Consider the following 23,775-nt stretch of genomic DNA (forward strand, 5'->3'; position numbering starts at 1 on the left):
CCTGGTTTATTTCAGGCTGGCAAAACCTCAGGTGAACGCACAGACAGATAGAATCCTACCAAAATCATGCTTTGAAACTGGCTGCTTGGAGAAAGAAAGAAAAAAACACTCGTTTGGTGTTTTTCAGGCATTGGGTTATGACTAGCGTATCCCAAGACTGGCTCCCCCACCTGTTTTTACCTACTCCTCCTTTATGCCTTAAAGCCCCCCTCACAGATCTATGCCACGGAGGCTGGCATTCTATAAATGGCATATGCCACCCTCTGCTACTCCACTGACATTCTACCATTCATTCCCCTAGGTAGCCTTGCAGTTTCAAAGGCGTTTGCGAGATTTACTTGTCTGACTTATAAACATCGGGTATTTCTCACTATCGGGTAACCTCCTGAATATTCTTTTTTTTATTTATTTACATATTATGAGTAACATTTGGATCATATATTTATATGTACAAAAAATAGCCACCTTCTGCATAATCCCCTGCCACAAAACAGTGACACTAAATATAAAATCATGATTTGCACACGATTTACAAGTCCCATCGTAATGAAGACAACAAATGAAAAACGCTTTAGCCCAACAATGTTGCCATCTTTTAAGACAACTTCCTGCTTGATTGTTTTTAAAACTTTTAACACTGATTTGAATCATGAGCCAGCATTGCGCATTAACGGCCAGTATTTAGATGCATGAGTGAGTGAGGAACATAGACCATTTTTGGAGATTCAGTAAATCTCATTTTAATAATGTGGCAAGGGACGGTGCCGCTTTCTAATGCTGAAATCGGATTACAGGAAAGAGAAGGTCAAAGCATGCAGCTCGGCTTTTATGGGAGACTTTTACTTTGACACGCCGCTTTTCCTTTCCAGTTTTTTTTCCTGCAGGAGATTTCTTGCCAAGTTTGGGAGGCCCAAGGCTTTCTGGTGGTGGGAGGGGACTGGACTGTCTTCGTGCTCTTTGGCAGTGACTAGTGAGGTTAGTGCATTCAAAAAAATAATCTTTGTATTCCCTTTACCCTTGCTTTTCCAAACCAGATGGTTACCCTGCATTTCGATTTCAGCTGCGAGGCAGGCGTGTTGTGCAAAGGTGGAAGCGATCAGTTTCAAGGGAGAGGCAACGCCGACTTCCCACTGAAAGTTATTTATACCAGGCCCGGCGTGTCAGCCCGTCCGCCGCGTTTCCAAGTGGCAATGTGAGCTCCTGCTCAGCTGCTGTAATCCGTTAACCCCCAGATTGCCGGCCATGTTATCAGGTTTTCTGCCGCTTGCATTCCACTGGGCCGCGTTTCAGCCGGTGGCAGCAGGCATTTAACTGCCGGGCAGGATTACCATGCGACTGTCCGGGGCGGGCAGGCAGCAGATGTGTTCAGATCAGTTGTTCCCACTGGAAGGCCATTAGCTGCACAATGAGGTCTGCGCTTCAGTTGTTAACGTGAATAGTTATTGCAGGGGAGAACTTCGATTTATAAAAATTGCTCTCTCAATTTCCAAGGTTGTTCTGGCTCTCTCACTTCGCAGTGGCTATTCAAATTAATTCATTTTTTTGTTTCTAGTTTATTAGTCATAAATATCAAATGAGAATCATGCATCGCTTTTTTGGGGCATAACTTTCTGTATATAAATCTAGCTTTGCAGAATTACTTATAAACGAGCCTTTGTGTTTTGTGCAACCGAAAAGTGCAATATAATATATATTTTTTAATGATGCAGAATGTTTAGAAGTGGGATGAAAAAGAGGGGGTCTCTTAATGGGTGGTTGCCTGTGTAATTAAGGGCTTGACTTAAACATATAAATTACATTTGTGTGATTCTCAGGGTGTTCCACCCAACCAGTATTATGGTTAATCTCTGAACTTTCTATTATTGCATCTAGATATATAACATGCCAACTGACATCCAGCCTGGGCTATTGCCTTTGTCAATGTTTGGGAGTTGTTTAAGATAAATGTGTAACAGTGATTGTGTTATAAATCATTAATAATGAAAATGTGTACATTCTGAAATGAGGCAGTGAATTATACATCACTGAGGCCTGTTGAAGGTGGTCTTCAGTGTCTCACTCACTCCCATTTAAAAAAAAAAAAGATTATAAATTATAAGTATACAAGGTTAAAACACGTGCACGTAATCGCATAATAGTAAGATAACATACACTATCGATTCTGCATACTTACTCGAAAGAGTGCATGAGATCCTAAGCAAGCGGAGTATTTGTGATGAAGCAATCATCCGTTCAGGCTCGCCGCGCAGGGGATTTAGATGCCTCCGCCAGCAGCACACAGCATATGAACTCCCTATATACAGAGCTTGTAGATGCCCACCCCGGTTCTCCATCCTCCAGCCTAACTATGTACACAAAATATAAATCCGCTACAGGTCCATAATAGAGCGCCCAGGGCTCGACTGAAACAAGTCTGGAAACACAAGTGCTGAGGTAGAAAAAAAAATACTTGCTCAACCCTAGAAACGGTCTGAAAAGTTGGGGGATTTGGGAGCAGTCCATGGCACCACACTGGCCTCACTTCCACATTCTTGTACTTACTCACTGGTTGAGCTCGGTGCACCAGCTCACGCGTCCTCCTTTGGGCCAGCTTTTCCCTCTCTTGCTCATCTTTTCTGAGGCGATCCTCTTCTTCCATCTTTTCTTTTATGTCCTCCAGCTCAGCAATCCGCTTTTCGAATTCCTGGCTCTCCATTGCACGCTCTTCAGTCGCCAGCTCAAAACTATCCTAAACAATTGAACCAGAAAGGCTCTCCGGCAAACCTCTGCTTCTCCTCTTTGGCACAACGGGCTCCTGGTGGATGATTGTGTTGGGACGGGCTTTAAAGCATGCAGCTTCTTTCTGCTGTTTCAGCTCTTCTTCAGTCTTCTGGTTCCAGCGCTGGGTTTTAATCGCTGCTCTCTCCTCTATCTGTTGGTGAAATTTCTTTTGGTTTGTTGGACCCTTGGCCTTTTTCTCAGGCAAATATATTTGATCGAAGTGGGGCAGAGGCAGGGCTTTGAATATAGGTACCTCTTCCTTCCTCAGTTCTTCCAGTTTCTTCTCTTTCTGTGCTAGACGTTCTTCATCTTGCGAGTCAAGGGAGAAGAGTGCAGGTTCCATCACCCTTTGCTCTGGAACTTTAGGTTTAAATGGCACACCATATTAATTACCGGCTGCTCTTCCTCATGGACAGGTCTACAAAGTCTGTTCCTCAGAGCAAATACAGGAGACTTCGGGACAGTTGGTGCAAGACATTTAATCTCTAGAACACTCACAACTTCCTCGAGTATTTTAGTCGGACAAGGCCTTGAATGAAAAGTGAATTTTTCCTCCTCTGGCTCCTCTCTCTTTGCATAATGCTCTTGGATCTGCTTTTCAAATTCCAAATTAAAGCCAATAGGCTTGGTGGGCTCCTTAACAGACTGGTTCTTTGGAAGGATCGCTGCCCCATCCAGGACCCTGTTATCCAATTTTTGGGCTCGAAATTTGTATTGTTGTAACTCCTCCAGTTCCTCAGCCTCCACTTCCGCTGCACTGGTCACTGAGCGGTGATGCTTTTTTGTCTCCAGCCTTGGTGTCTCCGGATTAGTCACCTTAGTTTTCATGCATTTCAGTGGTGATGAACCTTCATTCTGCTGTAGGCTGCCACAGAGGCGATAGTAAGATGGCATCTGCTTGTGGAGAGTCTTAACCTGTTCAGCTGTTGACAGAAACGTGCTTACTCCAGTTTCTTCCTCCAGTTTCCACTTGTTTCCTTGGGACAAGTTGAAGGGTTATTGAACAGTGTGGCCTCAATGTGGAATACGAGCTGGGGAAGGAGGATGCCTCCTTAGCACTGCAGTGAAGTCCCCCTCTTTGAACTCATCACCTGGCTGGGTCTCTGGAAGGCGTTTTAATCATTCTTCAGTGCGGAAGTCAAAATCAACCAAGTCTGGTTACTTGGTATGTGGTGTTCTTCACAAGTTGGCCTGCGACTGCAATAGCAGCTCTCAAGCTCTCCCTGTTCTCCCAATGCTGCTCAGCTACGTACTGCGGCATCTTCTCTAGCTCCGATTTCTCTGTGCTTTTCAGTTTTGTTCTCAGAGGCTTCTGTTTCATCACCATTAGTGTGACTGAAATAGTATGCGAGCCTTGGACTTCGAACTATCAGCCTCATCTCCAGGTACTTTGTTCATGGACACTTAAGTCAGCGTCCTTTTGCTCTGTGTACGGGAACCCCGCTGAGGTCTACATGCCTTCTGTTGCTCACTTCTTTTAATCTCAAGCTTCTGTTTCTTAATAGTTGGCTGGCCTTCAGCAGTTGAATGAGGATGCACTTCAGAAGTTGCAGGGTTGACCATGCATCGCTCCTCCCGAATCTTAGCCAGCTGTTTCTTCTGTTCAGGAGAAAGTCGCTTGGATGTCCTCTTTGGCTGAGCTCCAAGAAGTGAAGTTCCTGCTGCAGGAACCCTTTGCGAAGTAGCACACTGCAGAGGAAGCTATGTTGTCAGATTGTTGTGTTATCTTCACATCGGAATTGCTTTTCTCTTAAGACTTCATAATGGGCGTGACAACAGCTCGTGGAACATTGCCCTCACTCCCAGGGGTTCTGCCAGGATGCTGAAAGGAATGATCCTGGGGAGGAATATTCTCTCCATCCGTTACGTTATCAAACAGGAATCTGCATTGTTGTTGTACTGTTCATTCAACAATGTACTGTTCATTCAATGATTCAAAGTTGATGAAATGTGGCGCATCGAAGGAATATACCGCCGCTGACATCGTCACCAATGAAATTCCAGGATCAACAATATGGTCACAATCCAGATGGTCTATCCCACCGCGTTGCAGAAGGCTCCTCAGCGTCAGACGCTCGGTCCTCGGTAGTAGTCTCTCACTCCTGTTATGTTCACTCTGTTAGACATATACTCTCCATCTGCATATCTTAACTTTTCATCTCCCTTTTGCCTTCCTGAATGCACTTCTTTGCATCTCTTTCACTTCCCAGCCCCAAAACAAACCACGCACCCACTCACATGTAAGCACTGTATTTTCTTTCACGTTGTCATTATTTTGACAACTATGTACCTCCTTCATACACATTTGCAAAGAATCACAATTCTTCAACCATAATGCCAGAACACACAGTGGTGGCCCGTTCAAAAGCCTGGAGGCCACTCAAAGTGTGCACTATACCAGAGTAATATGCTACACGGGAAAAAATACAGAAACACAACATCTTGGAAATAGCTCTTAGGGAGTGCAAGATTAAGTATAACATGAAATATAAACAGTAACACATTTTGCTATGTTTTGAGTCCAGTGCTCCTACCACTGGGTGCTGTTTCTCCAAATCCATAGCTGAACTGACAGCATGTGACCTTTGACCTTCAGGCCCCTCCCCAACACCAAATAGTACAGCTCAAAATGCCCTTTGACCCACATACCTAACCTACCTTGAAGGAAGAGGTGTTAGCAGTGGCTAATTTTTTTGTTTTCTTGAAAAATCATAATTCGCAATGCAGGGTTCTTTATCTTCAAGCGGTATTATTTGGGATAGCAAGATACACCTTTGTGGAATTAATTTACTCCCCTCGAAGAAGCCGGGACGCTTTTATAGTTTGGGGCGTTCACATTTTCGTCTGTAATTAAAAGGCATTACATTTCCACCAGATAAGCGTAGCGCGAGTTCCCAGCCATAGGCTCGCCCCTGTTCACGTCATCACCCGTTCCTGCTGGGAACAGTAGGTGTTTCTTCCTCGGAGCGGCACGCTGGCTGCTGGAATGTGCTCAACTGAAGCCATGGTTTGTTGCAGACAGAGACAGGGCTCCCTCGGAATGGCATGCTTGGAATGGAAGCCGCCAGTGGGCCGAGTGCGCTGATGCAACAGATGCGAGCAAACTCCGAGAAACCGTGTTTGTGAGCGGGGGTGGCCTGCTCCAGGAAGCCAGAGTACAGGAGTCCGCGGTGAACATAGTCTTACTTAAAGGAGACATATTTAGACCATCTTCACTCCGGAGAAAAGTTTACCTCAGGGACAGTACCACAAAACATTTTTGACTAGCACTTTTTTTTTTGTTTGTTGCGGTTTTATATGGTGCAAACTCGACCCGGAAGGTATTGGGCCGCTTTACACGAGCACCAGTTTCATTACACAAGTACACGTCCAGTTCTAGGTACGGGGACATTAAGTGATGTGCCCAGAATCACATGATGTTCAGTCAAACGCCGAGAGTCAAATCTGGTCCCCCAGCTCCAAAGTCGGCAGCACTGGGCGTTATGCTGTTTGATGTTGTAGGTGGCACATTTTAACACTGTATTAATGTGTGACAAGCATGATTGTGCTTATTTGGTGTGCAGCTTCCTACAAAGTTTGAAGATGACAGGAGACAGTAGGGAACCACGGGGGATACAAATTATTGTGATGATAATGGGACACTCTAATTTTGATGCCGCTTTTAACCCGTTCCGTGCTGACGGGAGCACTGCCTCCCTGGTGCTGCGAACGACCAACGGCCGTCGCAGCCCCGCCCACTCTTTAGAACGCCCGCACCGCAGCGAAATTGCCGCCGCGTTAAGGCGTTAAAAAGGATTGGCACAGCCAATCGGTCTTGCATTTAGGCCCTATTGGGTTTTGGTAGTACAGTATCATACCAAAAGAAAAGTACAATTATGCAGCCGTGTCATTGTGTTGGTGAGTATATGTGCACACCTACAAAAGAGATGGATCAGCCACTACAGGGGAGGCCATTGAGGAGCGACCAAGGAAAACTGGGGTGTCACCAAAATCAACATTCCTACCTGTACTAAAGTGAGCACCGTAAGAAGCCAGTAGCTATAGAACTCAAAGAATGTGCTCACACCTGAAGAAACCCAGGGTTGAAGAAAAGTAAATTAATTGGATCAAAGGTTTCTCCATTTATTAGTCTGTACTGTTAGAAAGTACCCACAGATTTAGTAGTGGGCCAAATAAAGGGTGCCACTAACAGGGATGGGGAGAGGAGTTGGCCTAACTGCTAGGGCGGTCTTCCTCGAAAATCTGGGGAACTGGGTTCGAGTCTTGGCAATGACGCTGAACATCCTGTGATTCTGGGCAAATAACTTGATCTCCCAGTGCCAAACAAAAAATGAATGTATCCTCATGTAAAGCAACTGGTGCTATGTAAATCGCTCTGATACCCGATTCAGGTCAAGTTTGCGCTATATAAAACTCCGTAAAATAAATAAAAAAAATATAATGTATTGGGATCAGACAGATGTTAACTTGTGGTTGCAAAAGCACTGGCCAGCTGACTTGTCGAACAATGACCGGGAGGGTGGGGGTTGACAGGCCATAGGGTATGGTTGATAGAAAAGGGGCATGCTGGGCCTTCAATTTTATAAACATGTACCAGACCACAGGGATATTGTGAATTTAAACACAATTGTTCCTTCTTTGGGACAGAAGCTCACCTGCAGTTCAAATACTTAGAGAACCCAGAAAGAAAAGTGGGCAGAATTAAGGGCATTTCAACTACAGTGTTAAAGAATCCATCTCTTGTGTCCTTGCTGGCTTTAAACCCATGGTGAAAGATGTATCTACATAATTATGTTGCTCCCCACTTACACAGCGGTTTCCGCTACAGTTTCAGAATATCCGCTATTGGTATTTAAGTACCCACGTTTTGCAAAAGGAACACGTTAGACTAAAGTGCTTTGCGGTTAGAGTTTTGAGATGGAAAAAAAATATCTTGTATGCACTCTTAGGACCATACCAATATTATGTTCTATTGGATTGTGTCACCTTGTGTGTACTTGACGATATTGTGTAACTATACTTACACTTGGTGGGGGAGGCGGTGGGTTGGGCTGTGTGCGTGCACACATAGTTCTTGAATAAAAATAAAAACCAAGGTTGCTTATTTCTGTACTTCTAGACCGGAAGTTGTCTTTTCACTTGAGCTGTTTGATGTGGGCGGGTTTAGCCTTCAGATACAGTGTGCATTGTAAACACTGCAGCGGGCTGACACATATCCTGAAATATTATTGTGTAAAAATATTTCTACAACATTTCCTCACATTTCTGCTGCATGCTGCAAGAGGACACATTTTAACCGCAGCCTTTTTTGCCATTGACGAGGAGATAATTTGTGGCAGGCTTTGTTTTTTGTTGTTGTTTTTTATAAACTGAATTTTATTGGTTTTTCAAGCAAACAACAATCACAGGACCTTCCCACACCATATGATAAAAGTAAGCTGGAGGCTTTGTTTTATTAAGGCAGATGATGGAATACAACTGAAAGAAAGGGATTTCTAGATGACTTACTGAAGGAAATATGCCTTATAATTTTACTTTATGAAGGATTTTTTTCTCCAAAATAAACATAGTGCATGCAGCGACTCCTGTTAACAATGTTAAAATGTACTCCTGCATACTTTACAGAACACTAACATACTTTAAGAAGATTAACAGTGGATTATTGAATTATGATGGCCTCAGTTGGAACCAACAACCTTTGTAGTGAATTGTTTAAAAAAAATGTAACTGTACAATACCAGACCAATGAGTGAGAGCTCCTTGATTGCTTGCTCGATCGCCTTGACTGCATGCCTGCATAGTCAAATGCATCAGGATAACTCCTTGTGTTGGCTGACCACTGCTGAAACATGCAGTGGTCTGCAAGGCGACAAGGTTGTCAGCCTTCCATCCTTCCAAGGTCTATAAGTTCATTTTCCATTAACTTGGAAAATAATAATTCCATTATTTATATACAGTGCAGGGTTACAGATTGAAGTGTTATACAGAAACCGACTACTATTATCTGTTTCCGGATATATTTCAGGCCTGCTGTCCTGCAGATGGCTGCGTGGACCTACTCTCTCAAGGCTAGCAAGACAACATGCATCATAATATTTAAACTTGCTAAGTTTCTGGCACTCATAGCAAGTAATGTGCTCTACTATCTTCTAGGGGAAAGGGCGCCCACGTGTGTTCCTTGCACACTCGTCACAGAAAAGAATCTTAGTCACATCCTACTGCCCTGTGGGCGGTGGCACTGAGGGCTTTCAGGCCACGTCTGTTCCCGCCCACACACAAAGTAGAATGTCGCCCCAATGAATGGTGGTCTGTGTTATGGCATCAGATGCACTTTGTGTCCGCCTTCACGTGACTGATGCCCGCGTGGTGAGAAGGCTGGGCATCCAGCGCACGAGTCACACAAAGAGTGGGCATCAAGGAGCCTCGAGTGAGAGGTTGAAAATACATCTCAAGTGAGTGGGCGCTTTATTTGGAAGGGTCGTCAAGGAACCGGGAAAGCGATGTCCAGACACAATGAACTTAACGGTTTCTTTGCTTGCGTCATTTTAAGTGTGAATGTTGCCCTGATGTATTTCCTCTTGAGATTGTGCTGCTGATTATCAGCCCCCAGAAAAGTGTGGTACAAGAATATCAAGGGACAAAATATCGGATGGCAAGTGTCTGTCAGGGAGTATGGATTTACTATTCATAACTCTCTACCTCTGTGTACCTTGAAGATTAGATCTATGCAGATAGGTCTCGAATATCTAGTCTTATTATACCTCTTTTTTTTTTTTATTAGGTGGGATATTTTGACCTTGATATTGTCTCCCATTCATATTCTGAGGTCAATATTCAGGGTGCACACCAATTGACTAAGCCATCTAAGGGTATATGTAAGAGCGCTACTTTACGTACACCGCAATGCTTTTATGACTAGTACCCTGAACGTACACCTCTAGTAGAAGGAAGATTGTCGTCTTGCTTTTTGAAGATGGCATAAATGATACCTCGTGTATCGTTATGCTTGTTTATTTTCTTTGTTCACACAGCATTGGGCTTTACATTCGTCAAGGTCCATTTTGTTACTATCCAGAAGTCCTGCCTGCACGCCATCTCCTCGAAGGTCCATACAGTGTGTGACCAAACAGCAGTGTGTCATCCATGCACCCTTCCAACCCTGCCACCTCCTCTCCATCATCGGGGGTACCTTACCAACATTTTTCTAGGTATATAACATACTGCCTTATAGATGGCTAGCTATCAATCACAGGGTTATTTTCTATAGAAGCTTTCCACGTGACAGAGTTGCTTTGTGTATATATAGCCTTCCCTTAATTCTTAGCAATTAGTATCCCTTTTTGCTGGATCTTGGCAGAGGACATATTTTTTTTTCCTCAAGTGCTGGCATTAGCCAGGACTATATACATGCATACATCAAGGGTAACTGTAGCAGGGGGCAATATTGCCATCAAGGCGTTTGGGTGACCCTAGCAAATCCTAAAGCAGTGTTATAAATATCAACTAAAGCTCGAAATGGCAGTATAGGACCATAAATCACGCTACTCGTTATGCGTTTTTTGTATTAGATTATGTTAATCTATTTGAGTCCTCTTCATCCTTTTTGTATTAATTGTTAGCGTGAGACTGCAGATTTGTTTCTCAATGTTTTGAGACGTTTTTCTCGGTGTTAATGTGCTAACATTGAACATGTGTTTAGTGCAACGATGTGTGTTATAAATCAAATTTTAAATGCAAAGCTCATTGTAAGGAAATTAAAAACCTGCATTCTTAAATGAGTTTTATTTACTTTTGTAGTACGTTGACCCTAGAGTAAGTTTAGTCAGACCTATGTTGAGAAAGAAAATAAAGTACAGTGGGAGAGTGTAATGTTTACAATGTTTATTTTCACACACTAGGCATGGGGAGTTCATTGGAAGGTTCTTGCATCAAGCCTGGGGCTGCAAAAGTGAGCTTTTTAGGTGTGCTGATTAATGGTCTAAGAGCAGCACTGTCATTTTGATAGCATTTTTTATCAGCACTGTAATAAAGGCCTATTTGTTCAGGGAAGCTAAATATCATACAAATAAATTCAGCTCTGTGATTTACGGGATATAAGTAACTGGTAGGCCTCTTTCTGTGAAATACGAGCTTTGAAACCACTGCCAAACATTCAAAAAGAGTGCATACTCATGTTTTTTGTATATTTATTTATTTATATGGATTTTGTACTTATTGTAGCATTCAGCCACACCTCTTCAACCATTGGTCAGCCCACTTCAGCCATTGTCTAACATTTCTATGAGCGATACAATTCTTCTCTTTCACAATGAGTACTTGCGTATAAAAAAGGAGCTCCTTTGTACAGTTTTACAAAAAGAATTTACAAATACTGGCAAAGTCAAAAGTTGACAGCCAGCGAGCGTTTGTCCTGTTGGCTTTGGCAATTTATCACTGCTTGGTTTTCTTTTTTTTCCCCTAAGGTGGGTGGATTGGGGAGAGAGTACCCGAGCTGTACATTTAAGACCATATACGACTTGTAAATCCCTAGAGTTAAGGGAGCACACCTGTTTGACCTACACAAACATTACCATCAACTACCTAAATACCCAGAAACGATTCATGTTGGGCAGACATCCGAAATTCCAACCTGGTAATTACCAGTTATTATCTGATCCTCCGGATATCTAAAATGAAATTTAAGTAAGATACACTCGGCAGGTTAGTGCATCCCATGATTGGCAGGGAGCCAGATTTTCACCTTTTCACAGTTTTCAAATAAGAGGTGCTATAGCAAATTTAAAAAGCAGTGGTAGAAAATTCATTTTTAATTAGGCGGTACCAGTTCCTCTTCTTAAAGAGAAATGTGTATTTTCTTTCCTGTGCTGTAACTCCATAGATTCACGTCGAGAGTTTTACAATTCCTGGAAATGGGTGCCACCACTGTATACTTCAGACATAATAAGGCTAGTTCAAGCTAAACATGAGGTGGGAAGGAAGTGCACATTGTGCAAAACAAAATGGGATATTGAGACAAAAAGAGCAAAGACAGCCACTAGGTTGTAGTACTTTGTCAGTTTTCTGAACGTTTCCCTACACACCAGCAATAATGATGCAAACACCTATTGCTTACAATAAATAATGCAGCTTTTAAAAGCTTACAAATGCACCCCGCCGTTAATTATTGCTAAACACTCCTAGTGCATTCTTGCTCTTTAATTCCAGTATTTTTTTTTTATATTGTGTTAGTTTTTGTACCAAAAACATCAGTGTCCACTCCTCCCTGTCCCAAAATGTAAAACATAATTTTCATCCTGGACCTCCCTTTTCAATAAGTATCACACCGCTTTAGCGGCCTGGTGCTTTCAGAAGAGCAACATACACTACTAAACCAGAACCACACAACAACCACTCTCAAAGGTGACTTCATAGCCGTGGGAAGTACATTGATTGCTTTGCCTATATGCAGTGGGAAGTACATTGATTGCTTTGCCTATAAAAGAATGCTTGAATTTTGCCAAGTAGATGAAATGTGTTAAAACCTCATCAGTCACTTGTTTTGTCATGTATAATGGAACTGTAGTTCCCTGTTTGTGTGCACGGGACATGCCACCCCAGCCTGTCAATCTTGAAATTGCTCTTCAAAGCCAGTGGGGAAAGGCAAGTAGCCACTGTTTTTTAATTATGGACCTCTGAACATTTATCTGAAGGAACACAGGACCTCATTCATAACATACTTATATTGTAATTAGTGTACAAATGGGTTGACATCGTGTGCAGGTCCACATTACAGATTCACAGATTGCGCTTTCTATGTATGTGCAAATAGATCCAGACCACAAACATTATGTGGGGCTGGTTTGATGTGACTCCATAGTGGCGTCACTTGAAGGTGGTGAAGACCACATTCTTGACCATGTTGTGGTATTCATAAAACATTTGTAAGTAGTCTCTCACCTTGGAAATCTCAAGGCCAGAATCAAATCCGATTTTAAGGTGGTAATGGGCGAGTGAGCACCTCCAAATTGGCGAGTATGTAAAGGGGTTCAGAGGTTTCTGCAAAGGAAATATATATTTTCCGTGAGATCAACAAAAAAATGAAAGTTGCAAATGTACTTCATAAATTTACATATATGAAAACACTTAAACATGCCATCACCCAGAGGATTTTGGGACAGTCGCACATTCCCACGAGTGCTTAGGAAATTCTTTGGGACTTTGATACAACTGGGATCTCTTCGCAAAACTTGCATATATTTTTGAATTACTGTTTTCTCATTGTACCTTACTGGTTGATTTTGAGATGTTTTTAATTTCTTTTAATTGAAGTTGTGTCCGGTATTAGTTTAGCGTTGTATTAGCGTACATTGTTATGCAACTATTTTTGTTTATTGGTAGTTAACTTGTATTATTAGAAACCGAAAACATATTTGTCATAATTGTGTATGTGTGTATGTAGTCATAAAAATCTCTTGCATGGATGGTAGACACCAGCACGTGTGGGTAGCTGTGTCTCTGCTTCACTCCATGCGTAAGGGTAGCTATACGTTTGCTGCGATACAAACTGAGCATCTTGTGCCAGTCGAACACAATACCAATTACTTCCCACTTACGCCTTACTGCTTCCCTCATCCTTCCACCCAGGCATCAGTGCACACGCTTAACTGTCCTCTCACTCATTTTTACTCTACTGCGTGTTGAGGCGCTGTGCCATATCACACAATAGGAGCGCAGCAGCAAAACACCTCCCACATAAACCACCGCAAACTAACACCCTTCCAACCAATCCCATCAATTGAGTAGATTCAACATAGTGGTGCTGCAAGTTGCCAGGTGTGTGAAGCAGCTACAATGTAGTGCATCTTGTGCTTTGCTGGCAGGATGGATCAGTGAGTTCAACCATTGGCCCTTACATACATGGTGATCTGCAGGTCACGAGATCTAATTCCACGAACACCACATTATACTTGGCTCTTTCGGGGGTAGTAAATAGAGTATTGTAACATTGGTTAATAGTAACACCTGTTGAAAGTATGATGGTGCAAGCTGAATTGACACTCTGATTTGTTTTGCTTTTTCTTGCTATGAATGTGCTCCATACAAGCCTACACAATAAAGTGCAGTCAGTACATTACAAGTAATAAGCTTACTATAACTTTCAAGGCAGACACTTGCTTTGCTCTTTGTATGATGGCAGTGTCTTACCTGCTCTTTGATTCATTCAGTGTTTGTGTATGCTTACGAAGGGATTTCTAGTTTTGCTAAGGTTTTTCAATTTAAATAGTCGCTTTCTTAATTACCCAAGAATCTTCTATTTTATAATCGTTCAAAAGTGTTTGATCGCGACTCTAGGCCTAATGCATTATCTGCAGCATTGATGATAGGTTCTGAGTCCTCTATCAATTAATCAATCAAACATTTGTAAAGCCTACTAAATACCTGCGAGGGTCTGAAGGTGCGACGGGGGGGGGGGGGGCTACTGATCGAACAGCCAGGTCTTGAGTATCCTTCTGAAGGTCAGCAGGTCTTGGGTCTGTCGTAGGCTCAGTGGGAGGGTGTTCCATGCCTTGGCAGCGAGGTGGGAGAAGGATCTCCCACCTGTGGTTGTTCTTCGGATGCGCGGGACAGTGGCGAGTGAGAGGTCGGCGTAGCTGGCGGTTGGGGATGTAGAAGGAGAGCCGCCTGTTGAGGTAGGCTGGGCCAGTCTTGTGGAGTGCCCTGTGGGTGAGGAGCTTGAAGGATATCCTCTATGTAACAACAGTGCGCCTCTGCACACTGCCCACTGTTGTGGTGTATGGTTAGCCAGAATGGTTTGGAAGATATGAAGGTAGGCCGTTCTTGGCAACTCGTTTGTTGACGTAAAGTATATATTGCAATTGTGCTTTCGATCCAGAGTCGCGGTTATCACAGTTTTGCTTTTCAAATCTTAGCATTGTTTGTTTATCATCTCTGGTTCCTCAAGTTACTACCTGTCTTCATATGCAAAATATGTTCTCATGCACAGCTGTACTGTACACACAGGCGATTGAGCAGCAGCTCCTATTTTCTCATTTGCTGGAAGGCTGTCCTACTTCTAGCCCTCTGCGTACAGCCGCCACTACTTCCCAGAGCGGGGAGTATGGTGCAGATCTCTTACTTCCCAGAGTGGTGTGTAAGATGCAGATCTCTTACTTCCCAGAGTGGTGTGTAAGATGCAGATCTCTTACTTTCACTTTCCAGAGTGGTGTGTAAGCTGCAGATCTCTTACTTCCCAGAGTGGTGCGGACGATGTAGATCTCTTACTCCTGTGAGTGTGGGTCACTCAGCAGTTTGCATCTGTTATTGGCTGTTGGCATATCATAGGTGAGACCTTTGTAAGCAGATCTCTAGGCCATGATTAGAAAAAGGGAATGACTATGTCAGCCCGTCACTTCTTTCATGTACTGGAGAGACATCTAGCCCTGGTGAGAAGTTTGGTCTGGGCCTTTCTGAAGGCCTAACTAAAAATGGCAGCAATATCAGTTATGCTGAGATCAGGTGGCCATTTATTTCAGGTGGTGGAGAGTTCAGGAATTTGGGCCTGTCTTGTCACTTTGTTTGGGAGGATTGTGGTGGAGTAGAACATTGTTTGTAGGGGACTTTCAGTGCATTTTTTCTTAACCCCCTAGTTTAAAAAGATGATAGTTTTATTTTAGTCAATGACCTGCTTATAACCTTACTTAGAATAGTACCAGTAGAGGAGGAAGGTGATGACTACTTGATGGCCGGTGCCTTGTGCTCCGAAAGGCAGTCCTGGGGGCTATTGGAAGTCCAAAGTGCCTTGATTTCTCCACTGGACATCCTTGTAAAGTTTAAAGTAGCACTGTAAGTAGCCAATGCAATTTTGTGTTGCATCTTCTACCATGGTTTCAAGTGAGAGAGTACCCTGATTTTAGAGTTTGACGTCTTTGACAAATCGCTGAAGGAAGTGAAGGGCGTGCTACAGGAAGTGAAGAGTGTGCTACAGGAGGTGAAGGGCGTGCTATAGGAAGTGAGCTGGAGATCGCTGGTTTTCTGCTTGGCTTAGCAGTGGGCGGATTTTTCCCACAGGTTTCTACTCGCCTTAACATTGAAATTGATCTGGATATCGCAACATATGTTTATCTCCGGATATTTGCACAGCTCAGCCCTATAGAGCAGGAACCTTAGTGAGCTATGTCAACAATGAAAAGTCCCAAGGAAGTGAAAGCGGCTCAGAGGTTTCCTATTGCCTTTTAAAGATACTCGGCTAGAGCCTGCTTTTGAATGTAGAGATGCTCAAAGTTTTCATTTGCCAATTTGAAGAACAAAAATGGATACTTTTTGAGGGAAATTTGACTAGAACCTTCACAGCCTTTAAATTCAATGCATTTAAAACCTTAATGACACAATGGTGTTAATAATGATTTTTCACCGTTTAGCGTCCATAACTTTGCTGTGAAACATACAACTCAACACAGTGCAAAGCGAACACAACTGGTTGTTGGAAAGAAAAGTGAAAGACCTGGGTCTTCCAGATATTTCTCGTAGCCAACAGCCAAAGACAAAAAGAATGGTGAAGCTGCATATGTAAGTTTCATGAGCGCGGCACTATAGCCTTCATTTTCGACGTTCAAATAAAGTCAGCAAAATCCTTGTAAAAAGAAACTGTTAAATCGACTGTGATAAAAAATCTTTTGAATTGAATTTGCATTTCTTAAATGGCACCGCGTGAATGTGCAGATATGCTTAAAAGCACAAGTGAACCTTACAGGGCAAGTGCAGAGGAGTGCCAGTTTGACAAAAGAGGGTATTGTTTCTTCTAAGCATACAAGTGGCATTGAGGCCGCATTTGCGCACTTGGCGTGCCAGGGTTCTGCCCACCTTGACTTCAGAAATGCTTGGCTTGGCCATTTTATGATGGACTGTGCAGAGGGAAAACGGGCCTTAGCTATACTTGAGGTTTGCTTGCCTTTCATTTACCACGTTGGTGCATTGTGGGACTAGTGGTCCTGGCTTGGTCCTCATTGGATGATCTCTCATGGTAACCGTTTTTTTAAACGAGTGTGTCCAAGAATGAAGAAGTTAACATCGTAACATGTTTTGCTGAATTTACGTGCAATTGTGAGCTGGGGTGATTGTTGTCAGTAAGATTTCGGCGCATTTAAAGGTTGGTTGGATAAATGGTGCTCTCGACACCCGGATCACTGGTTTCAAAAAGGATGGTAAAACCAAATATATATATGTGTGTGTGTGTGTGTTTGTGTATATATATATATATATATATATATATATATCTACACCTGTACTTTAAAATTACCGAATTAATGTATGAGAGAACCAGCGAATGTCTAAACTCCTCTTTAAGCTCCACTCTTCTCTCTCTTTGGTCCACTGCTAATTTCCTGATCTTCCCTAAAACCTGCCTTTTCATCAACTTTTTGCTTAAGTGTTGGCTGTTTTGTGGCCCTTGCCTTCCATCTTGCTGTCCCTAAGTGTCAATGACCTCTTACCAGTGTACCTTTGTGCTTTATGATTGCCAATCCTACCTACCTAGGCCAGAATAGCTTCAGGTGCTAGAAACTGACTAAGAGCTGTTCTTGGAAGTTTGGGGTTCTGATCCTTTCGGATTCTTGCTTTATAGTATGACAGGGTGTCCAGCAAAGGACCTGGAGGCCAGATGTTCATAGCCACACAAGTTAGAACTACCTGCGGTGAGCCCCAAAGTGGTTATGTTGAAAGATTGGCATGAATTCGACTAGCGGTGCCACTGCCACGCACCCTGCCTCCACAGCATCTTATGTTTTTCACCTCTGGTCTAAGATGACACTGCATGTTGATGTTGGGGAGACAATATTGTCCAAATATTACATATGCAAACACTGTTACTCTTTGCCTGCCTGTGAGTTCCCATGAGCCTTGATAGGAATCCGAAGGGCCACTACTTCTGTAATATCATTTTTTTAATAAACTCTTTTTCCATTTTGGAGCTGCAAATGGAATAGAGAGGGATTTTCTCAAGAAAATGGCGCATTTTTCAAAATCTGTATGGTGCGGTTCAATAATTTATTGGATTATTAATTAATTATTAATTTGTAATTGTTCTCCCTTTTTCCCGTGAGAATATTAGTGCTTTACACTTTTCTACTTTTATATTGCACTGCAATCTTCTCACACTCGGCTATCAGCCGCTCTCCCACCCTGATATGCTCATCTCTAAACTCATTTCGGGAAATGCAATGATTGGAAATTGATAGGTGCACAGATGCGCTCTGGTGTGTAAATGTGTGACAGGGAAGGTCGTAAAGCCCAGTGATTGTAAAACCATGACAACATATGTCTGTTGCATGCTATCTCTGTGTGGTGTCATTGTATAATCTCGCTCTCTCGAGTTCAGGGCTACTATAAAAAGATAAGGTAGGTCCCCATATCTCATAAGAACCAGATATAAAATGTATCCTGTTCCGAGGAAGACGCTGATCCTAAAGTTCTTGTACACTTTAAACCCTTGTCCAAGTTTTCTGTTTATGAGCTCCCCAGAGCAGGTGCTTTGCAAAGCATACTGCTTAAATGTACCTGTATCACTATTCTCTCGAATCTAATTAAAAACATAGTCTTAAGTCCTAATAACACCTTTAAAATGATGCAGTCTTCGCTGAATTGTATTTGAAAGAAAACTCGAATGAGAGCGTCACCCTGCAGCCAAAACAGGTTGTAGTATTACTTAACCTTTGCGCTGTAATCATTACACGTTTATTGTGTGCCTCTTTGCTAGGTAAACTCGGGCCACGTGTCGGTTTAGTGTTTATAGACGGGGAATATATTTATTCTCGGTGCATAAAACATATAGTGCAAATATGCTTTTTCGCCTGACATTTCTGTATGTAGAAATATACACCTTCACTTTTCGATGTGCACACATTTTTATGCTTGTGAGTACTCCTGCATTCTGTGACAGTTGCATGTGATGACTTCTGGAAACACAAGACGGCTGCGTTTGAGTGCCTTTTAGTTGAAGCCCCCTCCAGTAAATCTGAAATTCATTCATTCATTCCGAAGTCCAAAAATGTCTGACATTTGCTTGTGTAAGCCTGTGTGAGTACATTTAGGACATTTTAAATACTTCTTGATCGAGGCAGCTTCATTGAACGTGTAGTTCGCGACACTTTGCAGCTGGTCACTGTAGCTTGAACTTGGCAAGGGCCAAGTAGAGCTGCTGAGCTTTCCAAGGGTGCTTCAAAAACCTACAAAACATTCTGGCAAGTGGCCTTAAGTTCTGTACATGTATTTTAATACAAATGACTTGTTGATCACTCTCTACTTCCAAATTTGCCTTTTTCTTCTATCGTTTGTTTAAACATTTACGAACCAAAAGTGACTTGCAGAATCTGATTTACTTCATCAAAAGAAGATATATCAGTGATAGTCACTCATGTCTCGTGCTTTGGCCAACAGTTCAATGTCTTAGATCAGATTTGGTGATTGCACAGTTGGATCGAATTAAACTAACTTCTGCATCTTCTATTTTATTTACACTACTGCTTATGTGGCAAACTACTCCGACCTTCTCAGTGGTTATCATGATGTACAATGCGAGTTTCATGCAATAAACAGATATGACTTTGAAGTGTTTTTAGCTCCGAGTATGCAAAAATTGATTTGTTTTGTTTTTGTTTTAAAAGAACCAAGGCTATTAATGGGGATTATCGGAAAGACCACAGAGACAGAAGCCGCAGTCCCATCGAAAGAGCGGTAGCACCTACCATGAGCCTCCACGCGAATCACTTGTACTCCTCGATCCCCAGCTTGGCCATGGATCAACCTCTAGCACTGACCAAAAATAGCATGGATGCTGCCCGCGCGGTCGGCCTCATCCCTGCACTGAACCCGATGGAGAGGCAGCAGGTAATGTGGCTCCATATTAGCAAAGCAAGACTGTAGCCTGTGCTTTGAAGGTAGAAGGTTTTCAATTTTGACCATGCTAGTCAGTCTAAACACATACCTACCAGCACTACACTTTGTTTTTTATATGATATAAGCAATTTTTGACATCTCGGAACCCACTCATACTTCAAAAGGCTCTACAGCTAAAAGGATTACCTTACTAACTTACTTTTTTCACAAAGAATATATATGTTGGCTTTAATATTTTCTACTTCCTTTGTTTCTGCAAATTCACTTATTTACCACCAGTTTCTTGTTATTTTTTGCAACCACTCGAACTTCTAAAGTACTGTCTCTTCATAAGGCTTTACAGTATATCTCCTGACTGCACTATGCTAGCCCTTCATGGGATATCTGTATGGATGGTTAAAAAGCGCTCAATAGTTTATTTTGAGTTGTTGTTAATCTGTCGATTTCTTTTTTGTGTGTTTTGTTGTGTGATCTTGGTCACTAGGGAGAGAGGTGGGCTATACATACTGTTGGAGGACATGTTATATTAGTTTTCAGGTTGCACTACAAAATATGCACACCAGGAGACACATTTTTGTACGGCGGGGAAACGTATAATTATGGCAATGAACGAGTTCTGGAATTAGATTTTTTTAAATTCATATAGTAAAATTCATCTGAGCAATAGGCTGTCACGTGTCATAGTTTGCCTTTTTGTTGTTGTCGGTTTGCAAGAGGGTGTTTAATAAAATTAAATTACTCTTGTCTGTTGTGTGGCTGCTATAGGTTATTTTTTAGTTGGTTGCTACCAGTTCTATTGTCCGCATTTGTACAGCGCACCACTGTCATTTTTTTTGTCCTATATTGCATTTGGAGTGTAGGTGCCGTTTATGCTTGTAATTCCCCTGTGACTGGAGTCAAGGTGGTCTGTTGGTTTTGTGTTCAGTTATTAGACACCTTTCTGTTGTATTTGATAAGGGAACAGATAGATGATCATTGAAAATTTCTACTTGAAGTAAGTTTGCCTCCCCGAGAAGCCAGTTTGTTCTGTGCATATGATGAGAAGCAGTTCTCTGCATGTTTATTTCAGTGTAAAGGTCTGATTCTAGTCTCGTATTGTTGAGATTACTTTCGTAGTCCTTATTTTTTACGCTGAACGCTTACTGACCATAACAGAAACTAGGAAAAGTTGTTTTTAACCTGTTAAGTTCCTGTGGTTGGCTGAATATGATGTATGTTGTGGCAACTTTCTATTCTATGAAGTGATTCAATGTTGTCTGGTTAAAAAAAAGAAATAGCCACTTAAGCCATTACAATTTATAGTTATACTTCAAACGTATTTATGGTAGTAGTATAAGTCTGTTGAGGGTTTCTTAACTGCATGTACTAAAACATGTTCTGCTGACGTGTTGAGCTTGAGAATAAGTGTTCATTCCTGACCAGTAATCTGTTTTCATACCTTATTATTCGTACACAAATATTTTCGTAGTCTTACAAAACACACAGTATATGAATTACTTTAGGTACAAGGGTTCATTTACATTGTTCTTGCTGTTTGGATATTTTGTGGGAAGAAGCACTCAGAAGACGTACTTGTTAGCAGTGCGAGGACCACTGTGTGCGTTTGTCCTAAAGGCAATAATTCGTTAAGTCTGATGTATGTTTCCAGAATGATTGGCATATGTTGAATGATTGGCACATGTTCACTGTACCTGACCAACCTTGCCAGACAGGATCAATAATTTGAACAGCTTTTCCCTGTAGACAGAAAGATAGCTTACATATGCCCTCTCTACAAGGAACCCTAATACACGTTATGAGATTAAACACCAGAATGTATTATCTAGCCTGTTATGTGTTTATGCGTATAAGGTGTATATTAGCTGTGTTATGGACCCAAGTAAACATGAGTCACAAGTATATAATGAGTCATAGTATGAGTTAAGGTATTCCTGCTATCCATGTGTGCACACAAGGGTGACCCCTGAGCATGTTTGACCTACACTGCAAACTAGGACTTCTTTCCTCTCGGGTACAGATGAGCACCGTAGACTGACATGCCGCATGTTCAAGGTGAGTGTGTGCCCATAATAGAGGGACCATTGCAACAGCACTGTTGTATGATCAGAAATGTTTGGTTGCATTGGTAGTGTTAGAGGAACATTTGCATAATACTGAGGGGAGGGTCCTGTTGGCTCTGCAAGACAATATTTTGCACACAAAGTTGTAAAACTAGATGTTGGGAGTTCCTCCCAACGTCCTATATCTCCACTCTATGCTGACATTGTTGTTTGGCATTCTGTTCAAGAGGTTGTGCCAATTTCGCTGTGAATATCACGATTCTAGTACTGGCCCTTCTTTTTAGGAATTTTTGATTTAGTGTGCTTACACTTAATTTTCAGGTCAGGCTTGGAGTCCGCTTTAGTAGTGCTGCCAGCCTCATGTTAGCAAAAAAAGTATAATAAAATGCACACACATGAATAAATAAAGCAGCTTTCGGTCAGCCATCTTCCTCCATTGTCTATCTTGCACAGTCATTGATGGCATTTTGCCTGATTGCATGTGCATAGTGGCATGAAAAAGACTGTACTTCAGTGCCAGGGCTGCTGGGACACTGCTATATTTGTAATTCTTTTATGTTTACAATTTTTTTTCATTTTGCCCATTTGGAAAAATAATTATTAAAAAAAATTGCTGCACACTTGGTCTGTCCTATTGGTTTTGGCCATGCAAGAACCCATTAGTGTCTTACATAAAAATACAGGGCTGAAGATTTAGGGGCATATTTACAAGGGGATATTGCCACCAGAAAGTCACTTTTACTGGGGTTCTGGTGCGATATCCCCCTTTTTTTTTTTGGGGAGTTTTATATAGCGTGAACTAGAACCGAACCGAATCAGCGCTTTACATAGCACCAGTTACGTTACATGAGGACACACTTTAAAGTTTTTTTGTTTTTTTTTAGGCACGGGAGATTACGTGATTTGCCCAGAATCACAGGGGGTAATTGGCGTCGTTACCGAGACTCGAACCCAGATCCCCAGGTCCGAGGTCGAGCGCCTTAGCCGTTAGGCCAACCCCTCTCCCCTTATTTACAAAGCTGCACTAAGCCACTTAACGTGACTTAATGCCGCCTTGTAAATAAGGCCCCATTTCACGCTTCACTTAGAGGGAATGGGGCAGGCAGTGGGTGTTGCAGTGGGCGTTCCACTGCAACACTCATTACTTTTTGGCGCTGCCCCATATTGGGCTAGGGCAGCGCCAAAAACTAAGACCAGGGAATACCTGGGCTTAGACTGGCGATACGAGGAGAAATTATTAATTTCTCCTCGTTTTTTGCTCATTCCACGTGTGCTGCACTGCAGCACACATGGAAAGAGCAAATCGCCTTTCAAGATTGTTTGTGAGGTATTGTTTGTTTCCCTTCCTACAGATAAACAATCGCCCCTGCAACACAGGCACCCTTGCAGTATGGCACAAGGGTGCCTGCGAGGGCGCTAGGCAGCTTTATTAGCGCCAGCACTACGGAAAACACAGGGGTGTGCTGTATTTTCTTTAAATACGGCGCATCCCAGCGTTTTAAAAATGTCGGGAGCGCGGATTTAACAATTTTGCAGTAATACCGCGCTCTGAAATTTTGTTGTAAATATCCCCCTTTGTGTCCCAGAGTTATCTAATCCCTCCATATAAGTAGCATCTCTGTCATCCACCTAAGAAATCAGTTCTGAAAGTGTGCACAAAATGTATGCCTAAACTGCTAGCCGGTACCGTGTTACATCCTTACTGGCGCTAACCTCATCACCCCTCAATTTTGAGGAACCTTGATCATACCAGAGTTTAAATTAATTGATCTTTCAATCCTGATTGTGCCAGCCCAAAATTTTTGGGGATGTAAAGAAACTCCCTATCTGGAGGTGAGACACTTGCTGGGCTGCCTCATGTGCTCCTTTAAATATAGAAGCTCACATTTTCTTAAACCAGCAAAACACAAGAGTAATTTTCCATTTTTTTTTTAATCCTTGTTAAGGCGAGGACATAAGCCTTTCCATTCCAGTTTCTGCATTCACTTAGGTATCATAATCGGTGGGTGCATTAGGCTTGCTTGATTGTTGTTGTAGTGTAGTTCGTGCGTGGAAGTATCACTTTTGCAAGAGGTATATTCCAGAG

The 23,775-nt window shown here is 42.3% G+C and overlaps 1 protein-coding gene and 1 pseudogene across 2 annotated transcripts in view; one reads left to right on the forward strand and one right to left on the reverse strand.

The window, feature by feature from the left end:
• The window catches only part of VGLL4 (vestigial like family member 4), a 343,498-nt gene that overhangs the window by 305,150 nt on the left and 14,573 nt on the right, over nt 1-23,775 (forward strand). For both annotated transcript variants that reach the window (XM_078661408.1, XM_078661407.1), the window contains one exon: nt 19,398-19,620. In XM_078661408.1, the coding sequence (XP_078517534.1) occupies nt 19,398-19,620 (223 nt within the window). The remainder of the gene's footprint in view (nt 1-19,397; nt 19,621-23,775) is intronic.
• LOC144782575 (targeting protein for Xklp2-A pseudogene) lies at nt 2,460-5,766 on the reverse strand (annotated as a pseudogene).

The sequence above is a fragment of the Lissotriton helveticus genome, chromosome 9 (genome assembly GCF_964261635.1).
Source record: "Lissotriton helveticus chromosome 9, aLisHel1.1, whole genome shotgun sequence".
Classification (NCBI taxonomy): Eukaryota; Metazoa; Chordata; class Amphibia; order Caudata; family Salamandridae; genus Lissotriton; species Lissotriton helveticus.